Here is a 12,444-nt window from a genome sequence, read left to right on the forward strand (position 1 = left end):
GAGATAGACCCTCAGATCTATGGCCGACTGATATTTGATAAGGCCCCCAAAGTCACCGAACTGAGCCATAATGGTCTTTTCAACAAATGGGGCTGGGAGAGTTGGATATCCATATCCAAAAGAATGAAAGAGGACCCCTACCTCACCCCCTACACAAAAATTAACTCAAAATGGACCAAAGATCTCAATATAAAAGAAAGTACCATTAAACTCCTAGAAGATAATGTAGGAAAACATCTTCAAGACCTTGTATTAGGAGGCCACTTCCTAGACTTTACACCCAAAGCACAAGCAACAAAAGAGAAAATAGATAAATGGGAACTCCTCAAGCTTAGAAGTTTCTGCACCTCAAAGGAATTTCTCAAAAAGGTAAAGAGGCAGCCAACTCAATGGGAAAAAATTTTTGGAAACCATGTATCTGACAAAAGACTGATATCTTGCATATACAAAGAAATCCTACAACTCAATGACAATAGTACAGACAGCCCAATTATAAAATGGGCAAAAGATATGAAAAGACAGTTCTCTGAAGAGGAAATACAAATGGCCAAGAAACACATGAAAAAATGTTCAGCTTCACTAGCTATTAGAGAGATGCAAATTAAGACCACAATGAGATACCATCTAACACCGGTTAGAATGGCTGCCATTAAACAAACAGGAAACTACAAATGCTGGAGGGGATGTGGAGAAATTGGAACTCTTATTCATTGTTGGTGGGACTGTATAATGGTTCAGCCACTCTGGAAGTCAGTCTGGCAGTTCCTTAGAAAACTAGAGATAGAGCTACCATTCGATCCAGCGATTGCACTTCTCGGGATATACCCGGAAGATCGGAAAGCAGTGACACGAACAGATATCTGCACGCCAATGTTCATAGCAGCATTATTCACAATTGCCAAGAGATGGAAACAACCCAAATGTCCATCAACAGATGAGTGGATAAATAAAATGTGGTATATACACACGATGGAATACTACGCGGCAGTAAGAAGGAACGATCTGGTGAAACATATGACAACATGGATGAACCTTGAAGACATAATGCTGAGCGAAATAAGCCAGGCACAAAAAGAGAAATATTATATGCTACCACTAATGTGAACTTTGAAAAATGTAAAACAAATGGTTTATAATGTAGAATGTAGGGGAACTAGCAGTAGAGAGCAATTAAGGAAGGGGGAACAATAATCCAAGAAGAACAGATAAGCTATTTAACGTTCTGGGGATGCCCAGAAATGACTATGGTCTGTTAATTTCTGATGGATGTAGTAGGAACAAGTTCACTGAAATGTTGCTATAGTATGTAACTTTCTTGGGGTAAAGTAGGAACATGTGGGAAGTTAAGCAGTTATCTTAGGTTAGTTGTCTTTTTCTTACTCCCTTGCTATGGTCTCTTTGAAATGTTCTTTTATTGTATGTTTGTTTTCTTTTTAACTTTTTTTTTCATACAGTTGATTTGAAAAAAGAAGGGAAAGTTAAAAAAAAAAAAAAAAAGAAAAAAGACAAACAAGGAAAAAAAAAAAAAAAAAAAGATGTAGTGCCCCCTTGAGGAGCCTGTGGAGAATGCAGGGGTATTCGCCTACCCCACCTCCATGGTTGCTAACATGACCACAGACATAGGGGACTGGTGGTTTGATGGGTTGAGCCCTCTACCATAAGTTTTACCCTTGGGAAGACGGTTGCTGCAAAGGAGAGGCTAGGCCTCCCTGTATTTGTGCCTAAGAGTCTCCTCCTGAATGCCTCTTTGTTGCTCAGATGTGGCCCTCTCTCTCTGGCTAAGCCAACTTGAAAGGTGAAATCACTGCCCTCCCCCCTACGTGGGATCAGACACCCAGGGAAGTGAATCTCCCTGGCAACGTGGAATATGACTCCCGGGGAGGAATGTAGACCCGGCATCGTGGGATGGAGAACATCTTCTTGACCAAAAGGGGGATGTGAAAGGAAATGAAATAAGCTTCAGTGGCAGAGAGATTCCAAAACGAGCCGAGAGATCACTCTGGTGGGCACTCTTACGCACACTTTAGACAACCTTTTTTAGGTTCTAAAGAATTGGGGTAGCTGGTGGTGGATACCTGAAACTATTAAACTACAACCCAGAACCCATGAATCTCGAAGACAGTTGTATAAAAATGTAGCTTATGAGGGGTGACAGTGGGATTGGGAATGCCATAAGGACCACACTCCACTTTGTCTAGTTTATGGATGGATGAGTAGAAAAATTGGGGAAGGAAACAAACAAACAGACAGACAAGGGCGCCCAGTGTTCTTTTTTACTTTAGTTGCTCTTTTTCACTTTAGTTATTATTCTGGTTATTTTTGTGTGTGTGGTAATGAGGGTGTCGGGGATTGATTTAGGGAATGAATGTACAACTATGTAATGGTACTGTAAACAATCGAAAGTACAATTTGTTTTGTATGACTGCGTGGTATGTGAATATATCTCAATAAAATGATGATTAAAAAAAAAAAAAAGAATTAGGGAAAGGTGTCTCCCAGCCCCCATGAGGGCCCCTCTTGGGCAAAGGAGACAGAAAGAGGGAGAGGGACAAAGGAAAGAGCGAAGAAAGGCTAGAAGAGAGAGGGAAAAGGGTGAGGGAGGAAGAGAAGAGGAGGAAGAAGGGGGAGAGGAGTGAGAAAAAGAGGGAGAGAAGGGGGAAGGCAGAAGGTGGGCGAGAGAACGAAAGGAGAGGTGAGAGAAGGGAGGAGAAATGGAGGGGGAGGAAGGACGGGAGAAAAGGTAGAGAAGAAGAAAGAGAAGGGAAGAAAAAGGGGGAGGGAAGAGAAAGAAAGCATTAAGAGGGAGGTGGGCAAGGAGAAAGGAGGAGAACTTGGAGGGGAAGGAGGAGGAGAGAGAAGAGACGGGAGAGTAACGATGTTGGGGGAGAGGGAGAAAGAGACTGACTGACTCTTTTGCTGAATAATAGTGATTTGGGCAGTTCTGGCTTTATCAAAACAAAAATCTCTCAAGTAAACCAAATCTCTCATTGCAAATAAATGGCAAATGATCAACAGGCTAAATAAGTTCCTTCTGAACGCAAGAATCTGGGAGCTGGAGGTTGCATTTATTTCCCTCCTGGAAGCAATTTTCACACATGCCACTTAAATCATTGCTTACTGAACCTGTTTATTTAATTATTTAGTGCTGTGACTGCAGGCCAGATGTTAGAGGAGTGAGGCCAACAATCCAGTCGCACGCTGGAACAACATGTTTATGGATTATGGGCTCTTCTGTGCCGCCGTCCCTTCAATCCCTCAGTTCCCCTCCCGGGGGATGTTCCATGTCACCCACAGGCCATGAATCTCTAGACATCCATAGGCCGTGCTCCTGGGGGCAGAGGGCAGGGCTTCCTTCCTCAGCAGAAAAGATGCTGGGCACAGAGGCACCTGTTTCCTTGTGGCCTGTTTATTAGTGGGGCTTCAGCTGTTTGCGTCACGGTCACGTTTCAGGGCATTTGGGCAACTGGCTTCTCAAAATGCCCATCTGTGCACTTTTCTCTTAGCCCCAAAGCCACACAAATGGCATTTTCTGTCTGGAAGTATAACAATGGCATCCAGACACATGCCCCTTTTTCCTTCCACTGCGAGGACTCATCACGCCTCCTGCTTACCGTTGCTGATAAACGACGGAGGGGGCATCCGTCAGAGCAGTCAACACATTGCACAACCATGAGGCCCGTGTTTATCACCATCAGTATTGTGACTAACCAAGTCCTCTAAGTTTCAGAGATATGCAGCTTCAAACCTGGTGGATGCTTTCCACAGCTGTTAGGAGCAGATTTGCTGTATTAAAAGGGACCACATCAGTGATGATGCCTTTGCATCTCATAATCGCATTGGGTTCAAACTCAGCACACATGGTAAATATGGCCTGGCTTCAAATTGCCATTGGAAATCCCTTTTATAGCCCATAAAGTATGTTGTGCATAATTTTGTGTATACTGTACTCTCCCTCAATCAATCCAACAAAGTCGGTGTCCTCCAGCAGAGGGGCAGACAACTGGTCTTTGGCTGATCACCGGATGAAGCTGCTGGCTTATGTTTAAAGGCCATGTTACATGAAAAGCATATTTTCCCTTCTAAGCAAGTATCGTTAGATTTGCACAAGGCAAATGTGTGTCAAAGATGGGAATATACCCTTTAGTATAATCACAGGATGCATGTTACATTCTTTTTTCCAACACAGTAAACACAGTTCTTTCTTTAGCTCACATGGTTTTAATTCCATCATCAATTCTACATTTTGTAAGTGTTTTCCAGGGATCAGACACTGGTCTGGTATCTGTCCCCCCCCCCTCCCCCACCTTTGACAGAAAACATTTAATTATAAACAGGTCATAAAATAAATACAGTTCATAAGAACATGGAAAGAAAAGAAGAAAAAAAGAACACCCTGCATTTCTTGTTAACACCAAAAAGTCATCTGAGTACACTGATTTAATAACATTTTATACTATCAATCTTCAACACAAAATCCATTATAGTATTGCAGAAATAAAATTACTTTTAATTTAAGAAGGTAAAGGAAATTTCAGAATGTAAAAAATTTCAGAGATAAGTGCCCATATACACTATTTATATACATGCCGCATGTTGTATTATTCCAAAACTGCATAAGTTGAACTTAGACACTGTGTTAAGTTCTTCCTTTTCTTACCTGTTATCAGCTGAGTTAGTACTTTAGTCTGGTCGTTGAGAATGTTCACTGTAACATTTCTGGCAGATTTGAAGTACAGGGCATTACCCTACAACAAGAAAGCAAGAGAAATGTGAAAATGACAGCAGTTTTCTAAACCAAAAACTGCAACCCCAGCTCTCCAGGAGACTGAACTGGTCTCAGCCAAGTTCCAATCGATTTGTCTTTACTTGGAAACTCCAAATGTTTAGTGATCTCAACATACATGATAATGAACAGATTTTCATCTAATACATATCCCCACCCCTAAGAGACAGGCCAACACATGAACACACACACATGCACACACACAATACTGATCTAAGACACACACATACACAAATAAATGCACACATGAAAGCATACACATTATTATAGTTGAATCAGAGACAACTGAAACACAGAGACTTTTAGATCTATGCAGATATTAGTTAGCTTGGTACACAGAACGGTCAGGAATGACAGATATCTCTTAACCTCATTCTTTCTAGTTTACAATTTTTTCAAAGGAATCATACAGAGTCCTTGTCAGGGAGCAGAAAGCACTTGTAGGATATCCAAGGTCTGCCCCTCAGGCATGGCCCCCAGCCGTGAGAATCCAGGATGGTCCTCCCGAAGGTTGAACTTGTGGAGATGTTTGCAACACAGGGATGGTTTGCAACCAGGAAATCTGGTATCTCCAGGTAGGACTCTGCCTCTCTTTTCTTCCCCTTCTTGTCTCTAGATAGTTTTCCTCCAGGCTCTCTGTGCCTCCATACACTCGCGCCTTTATCAGGCACCCCAATCCCTCTTTCACACTGCAGTGCACGTTTCTGTAAAGGACCTGAGAGTCAATATTTTAAGCTTTGTGGGATATACAGTCTCCATCACAACTACTCAGTTCTGCCATTAAGGTGTGAAAATAGCCATAGATAAAACATAGATGGATGGGCATGGCTGTGTTCCAATAAAACTTTTATTCATGGACACAAACTTGAATTTCTTATAGTTTTCATGTGTTGTGAAATATTATTCTTCCTTTTTTTTTCATTCAAAAATGTAAAAACCATTCTTAGTTTGTGGATGATTTAAAAATAGGCAGGCATTAGCTATTAGGGAGACGTAAATTAAGACCACAATGAGATACCATTTCACACCAATTAGATTGGCTGCCATTAAACAAAGAGGAATCTACAAATGCTGGAGAGGATGTGGAGAAATTGGAACTCTTATTCATTGTCAGTGGGACTGTATAATGGTTCAGCTACTCTGGAAAACAGTCTGGCGGTTCCTTAGAAAACTATAGAGTTACCCTTCGATTCAGCAATTGCACTTCTCAGTACATACCCAGAAGATCTGAAAGCAGTGACATGAACAGATATCTGCACGCCAATGTTCATAGCAGCAACATTCACAATTGCCAAGAGATGGAAATAACCCAAATGTCCCTCAACAGATAAGTGGATAAAGAAAATGTGGTATATACACACGATGGAATATTACGCTACAGTAAGAAGGAACAATGTCGTGAAACCTGTGACAACATGGGTGAACCTTGAAGACATAATGTTGAGTAAAATAAGCCAGGCATAAAAAGAGAAATATTGTATGTTACCACTAATGTGAACACTGTGAAAAATTGTAAAATAAATGGTTTATACTGTCGAATGTAGGGGACCTAGCAATAGACAGCAAATAGTGTGAAGGGGGAACAATAATCTAATAAGAACAGATAAGTTAGGGAGGGTAAATGATGTTCTGGGAATGCTCAGGAATGACTATGGTTTGTTAATTTCTGGGGAGTATGGTAGGAGCAAGTTTGCAGAAATGTAGTTATTTTAGATGATTTGTGTTTATTCCTTTGTTGGGTTATAGTCTGCCTATTTTCTTGGGGTAAGGTAGGAACATGTTAGAAGTTCTGCAGTTATTTTAGGTTATTTGCTTTTTCTTGTTCCTTTGCTTTGGTTTTGTTTGAAATTTTTTTTATTGTTGGTTTTTTAAATTTTTTGATAAAGTTAAAAAAACAATGAATGAGTATGAAAAAAAGTAAATGAACAATGTAGGAAGGAGGGGAATGAAATGTTTTGGATGTTCTTTTTTATTCTAATTTTTATTTTAGTTTTTGAGAGTAATGAAAATGTTCAAAAATTGATTGTGGTGATCAATGCATAGCTATGAACAACTGATTGTACACTTTGAAGGACTGTATGTTATGTGAATATATCTCAATAAAATTGCATAAAAAAATAGGCAGGAGGCTGCATTTAGTCCACAGACTGTAGTTCGCCAACCAGTGGATCACAAAGTCTTCCCTTCCTGGAGTAGGTGCATTTGAATAGTAAATAGAGCCACAAAATAATGGATGACTCTATATGACAGAACATGTCAGTAATCAGGTTGTTGTTATTGGAAAAAAGATTTGGGTAGTCATTCCTGTCTTTCCAAAACTTTGTTGCCACATGGCATATATCCACCTGAAAATTCACTTACACTGCTATGCATGGAGTACCAAAGAACAACAAAAAAAAAAAACACATTGTTCTACAAGTTGTAAGAAAACCTCAGATTGGCAAGACTCAGCCTTCACTTTCAAGTTTGTCTGATCTAGTGGGGACAATTAGATGGGCACAAACATATTAGGAAGGAAACCATAAGGGTTATTAGCGAGCTACAAAGACTTTGAGGGACTTTCCTGAAGGGTGAGCTTATTTCTAGCTTCAGCTTATTTCCTGTAGGAAGGAAAGGAGATTTCCTGGTGTTAACATTTAGCTGAGCCGTGAAAGGTAGACAGATAAGATTTTACCAAGTTGAAAATGCAAAAAGGGGGGTGGAAAGTAAAGGCAGAGGAGTGGGGACAAGGAGGAGGAAGAAGGAAGAGAGGAGAGAGAAGGAGTGAGAAATGGAGAGAAATGAAGATAACCTTTGCATTATTTAATCTTCACAACCCATTTCCAACATTCTATGTTCCCATGTTTCAGAAGTCTCCATATGTAGTTGGCTTGTCATTGTCTTTCAAATCCCAATATCTTCCAATTCCTTTAATAACTTTCAAATAATTCTGTTGCAGAAGAATCTCATACCAGCTTTGCTTAAGATTTACAGCAAGAGAAATAATAAAACTGCTCATTACTTTTTATTACTATGTCATAATATTATAGTTTCGCGTTAATTGTTCTAATATGTGAACACCTTGGGAAACAGAATCTTTGCTATGTCTTGGTTTAAACAAAGGGCCTTCAGTCTAGCCATAATCAGCGGCCATAATACTCCCATATACCTGATACAGAACGATTACCAGGAAAAACGCAAGAACAAGCTAGCAAATGTAAACAGCATCGCCCAGCAGCTGGGTCATTGTGACTTCTGTTTTCCTCTCTGAATCTGCCTACTGAGACTAATACAGGAAAAGACCAGCTAAGCAAAGCATCCCTGGGGTCTCTACGGTATTAGAACAAGCAGGTTATCTCTTGTGCCCGATGAGAAGTGAAATCCTGCCCTGTCAGCCTCTTCTCTTTCCATTTCTCTCCCTCCCACTCACTACTGTAGCTTCTGGGCCTGGGGAGGTTAGTTTCTCCCAGGGGATCCCGACCTGAGGCCATGTAACTTTCACTAACCAGCCTCCAGGCAGCCATCTGAGGCCAATGGGCTTGCAGGGAACTCTGGTGAAGAGAAAGGAATCTCTGATAGAAAGGAGCCTCTCTATGCCCGAATGGTGACAGAGAACTTCTGGAAGGGATCAAATTAGTCTGCAGCCAATTGGCCCACAGTTCTTATGGACACAGGGTAAAGCTGCTTGGGAGATGCAGAACGGAGGCAACGCACCATTTCTCCCACATTGGGAAAGAAGGATGGTCCACATCAGTACTGCCTACAAATAACTAAAGTGCACAGCCTTTTTTTTTTTTTTTTTTTTGCTGAAATTCTTGACACAACCATTCTGATGGACAAGTATCCCTCACCACATCTGTTTCATTAAAGCAGAATATGCTGAACAGACTCAAACGTTTTCTCCGGTTACTCTAAAATGAACATTTGTTCCACTGTGCCTTCAAGGGGTATTGCATGTATGTGGCTATTTGAAAATTAAATGGCTCCATAGTGCTGACATTTAAAAATTATTGTATCTGCTTTTCAAAGATGTATTATTTAACTTCATATCAAAACAGTGCATGTCAAAGTCAAATTCGATAAGGCTTAGAAGAACAGAAATCACAGCTCTCATCAATATAAGAGCTTTCAAATTGTCTGCATGCTCCTTCAGGTATTTTCCATTATAGGGCCCAGGATATGCTTCATGCTATCACTTGATTTGTTAACTTCAGATATTATGTAATAAAATTCTTCAATGGAAGGCAGGGATTTAGATCTCTTTCTTATACACGCACACACATACACATTCACATGCCTCCACACTCTCCAAAACTTAGGTTAAATCAATATTCAGAATTTGCAGTATTATAATTACATGTATGTTGTCTGCAGCTGAGCCAAGAAGAGTACTTTGGCTCTATTTCATTTTTCTTTCTTGTATAATCATCATCAATATCTGGAGGACAGTCAGTATCTGTGGCTGGTTTCATCAGAGAGGGATTCTCTAAATTCCTACTAGGAAGGTGGTGGCTATAACATGATATGTTCATTAGATGTTCTGGTGTCAGAGGAGGAAAGGCTGGGCATTTTGCTGCTCAGTGGACAGACTCTCAATGAAACCTGCCTTTAGTACTTCATTCCGGGCTTCATCTGTGACAGCTGTTCCACAGCCCCGAGTTTCTCTAATCCAAACTTCCCAGAAATCAATCCTCCTCTGTACTGCTAGGTGATTAAGAGGTTCTTGCCTCCCTGGGTCACCTGGGGATGGGATCTGGGAATAGACTGGACTCTAAATGGTCTTCATGCAGAGTTTCAATCTCTTTTAGCTCCCTCCAGGGCTGCATTATGACTTTCTTTCCTGGGCTCCACAACCTGACTTTCCCATCATCAGAAGCATCTAGTTCCTGATATATCTTGCTTATTATAATTTATACTCCCTTTCATATTACCACATAAGTTTACTCATTTTCCCCTCTATTTATTGCCCTTTTCAGCTGGGTTTTTGAGTGGAGTCAATTCCTATTAATTCTCATTGCTACCAGTTTGCCTACCTCTAGAGCCCCTCATACCCTCTCCCTTCTTAAGAGGAAACCAAGTTAAAATTGTGCGTAAACCAAGAACAGGTAAATCTCAGGTCCAGGACCCTAGCTTCTTGTAAGAATTCTATTTTCTATGTAAACTAATTGAGTGCCTAGAACATGTTAGATACTGTTCCAGGCACTGGAGAATGGGGAATCAGGATCTTTATCTTTGAGAAACTCCTAGCCCCAGGGTCAGCTGAGTCTCCACAAAATAAACTTAACAACGAGGTGATATCACTTTGATATCACTTCAAAAGAGATTTGTGCTTTTCTGGTATAAAAGGCACTGATTTTTAGTATTTGCATTTTATAGCAGCCATATCACCACAGTCTGTTTTGAACTGATGTGGCTCCAGAAGTTACTGACCTTGATAAATCCTACAATGTAGGATATTTTCTTTGCTCCCTGAGGAACCAAGCTGATTGGGGAATTCAGGTAAACAGAAAAAACCATAAGATAGCACACAAGTCAGCCACAGATGCAATCAATTGACTGATGATTTAGTAAACCAGCCTTCATGTTTATTAACCAATCACAAATGTCCTTGCAGTAAAGGTTGGGCCAGTGCTTGCTTGACCAGACACCTGGGCACCATCACCTGGCCAAGCTGATACATTTACCTAACCATCAAAATCATAAACTCTATTTTTTTTTTTTTTTTATTAACTGTGTGATGGTTTACATTCTTTGGCCATTTACATTCTTTAAGCCTTAGTTCCTGCATTTATGAAATGAAGGTAAAGGCTACATAACAGTGTTGACATGAGGGTCAAGATTAAGAAAGAAAATATATGCAAAAGCCCAGCACAGTGCCTACAAAAATACTTCATAAACAATAAATAAGCAAATAAAGAAAAAAAAAAAAAAAAAAAACTACATTAGGAGGGCTCCTTGGAGAAATAGCTGATTCTAAAACTGCAGCAAGAATTTCTTATACAAGATGAGCCTGGATCAACATGTAGTGCCAGAAAGGAAGGAAGTACTCAAAACCAAATCAAAACAAGACACCCATAATGATGCAGGCATGCCAAAGGGGCACAGGAGATAACTGAAAGCACTCCCAATGGCCAAAATTGGAACAATTTGAGCAACAAAGTAAAAAATGCCATATTGGATTATAGCCCAAAGTACAAAATAAATACCCATGAATCCATGCTGATATAAATGAATGAATGAATGAATGAATGAATGAATAAATAAAATAAATGGGGGAGAACAGACAAATCTCTTTTGCAGAATTCCAAATAATATATGTACATACTCTCCCCTCAAGGAGGTGGAGCATAACTCCCCACTCCTTAAGGTGCAGGCATTCATGGTGACTTCCTTCCAGAGAATACAGTGCAGGAAGGGGGGTGAAAGAGTAACGTCACAGTGGAGAAATTTAACAAACACTACACCAAGCAGGTGGTCAAGGTCAACACCTACAGTGACAGGTCATGTGGACAGCATGCACCCTTGATGTGACATGATGAGAATAGCACTTTACCTCTGTGGCCTTCCTCCCCCAAACCCATAACCCCAGTCTGCTCATGAGAAAAACACCAGACAAATCTCAATTCAAGATCATTCTACAAAATACCTGTCCAGTGCTCCCCAAAACTGTCAAGGTCATCAAAAGCAAGGAAAGGCTGTGAAACCATCACAGCTAAGAGGAGTGTAACAACTAAATGCAATGTGCTATCCTGGATGGGATCCTTAGACAGAAAAAGGATATTAGGAAAAAGCTAAAGAACTCTGCGTGAAGTATTGACTTTAATTAATTAGCAATAAGGTATCAATATTGGTTCACTAATCATGACAAATGTACCACAATAAAGTTAGAGGTTAACAATTGGGAAAACTGTGTTGAGTGTATGGGAACTTTCTGTACTATATTTACAACTTTTCTGAAACATATAAAACTCTTCTAAAATAAAACTTTAAAAATATAAACTATTTTTGGCTGCAAGATTCTAGGCTCTCAGGAAGAGACCTCAGAAAAGCAACCCATCTCTGCTTAGGCAAGGAATTCATATTATTGACATCTGATTCCACTTCGAGATTGAATTATTAGGAAATTCTTATCCTGTGACAAAATCTATTTCCATGAAACTTTTGCCTTTCAGCATATCGAACAAAAGCATATGGTTCTTTCACAGCTGGGCTCCACCCCAGGGCTCTCTTTAAGTGTCATCACTCATCTCTGGTCAGCTTACCTACAGACAATAGGGTATAAGAAGTTACCAGCTTCTTTGTAGTAGATATCACTGCCATTGGCTGCAGTGATTGATGTTTACTAAAATAATACCAACTCTTGATATTTCCTGAAAAATACCTGACATGAATGTAGATTCATCATTAAAATTATCCCCAGTGGATAGTTTGGAGATTTATCTTTAGTAAGTTACTATTATTTCTAATAGATGCTTTAGTTGTCGCTTAATTGGCATGTGTAAAAGCATGACAAGAAATTGACTAGAATATAGAAATTTCTATTTTTCTTTAGAATATCTCTTTATAACTAGGCTTGGATATATTTCTTTGTTTTGAAGAACTTTCCCAGTCATGAATAACGAAGCTATGCTCTAAAGAACTTACTTAAAACAAACAGGGAGATGTTCGAGTTTTCCCATTGT

The 12,444-nt window shown here is 39.9% G+C and overlaps 1 protein-coding gene across 4 annotated transcripts in view; it reads right to left on the reverse strand.

The window, feature by feature from the left end:
- Window positions 1-12,444, reverse strand: part of SGCD (sarcoglycan delta) — a 1,065,755-nt gene that overhangs the window by 156,743 nt on the left and 896,568 nt on the right. For all 4 annotated transcript variants that reach the window (XM_037798832.1, XM_037798833.1, XM_037798831.1 and 1 more), the window contains one exon: window positions 4,658-4,745. In XM_037798832.1, the coding sequence (XP_037654760.1) occupies window positions 4,658-4,745 (88 nt within the window). The remainder of the gene's footprint in view (window positions 1-4,657; window positions 4,746-12,444) is intronic.

Source organism: Choloepus didactylus, chromosome 11, assembly GCF_015220235.1.
Source record: "Choloepus didactylus isolate mChoDid1 chromosome 11, mChoDid1.pri, whole genome shotgun sequence".
NCBI lineage: Eukaryota > Metazoa > Chordata > Mammalia > Pilosa > Megalonychidae > Choloepus > Choloepus didactylus.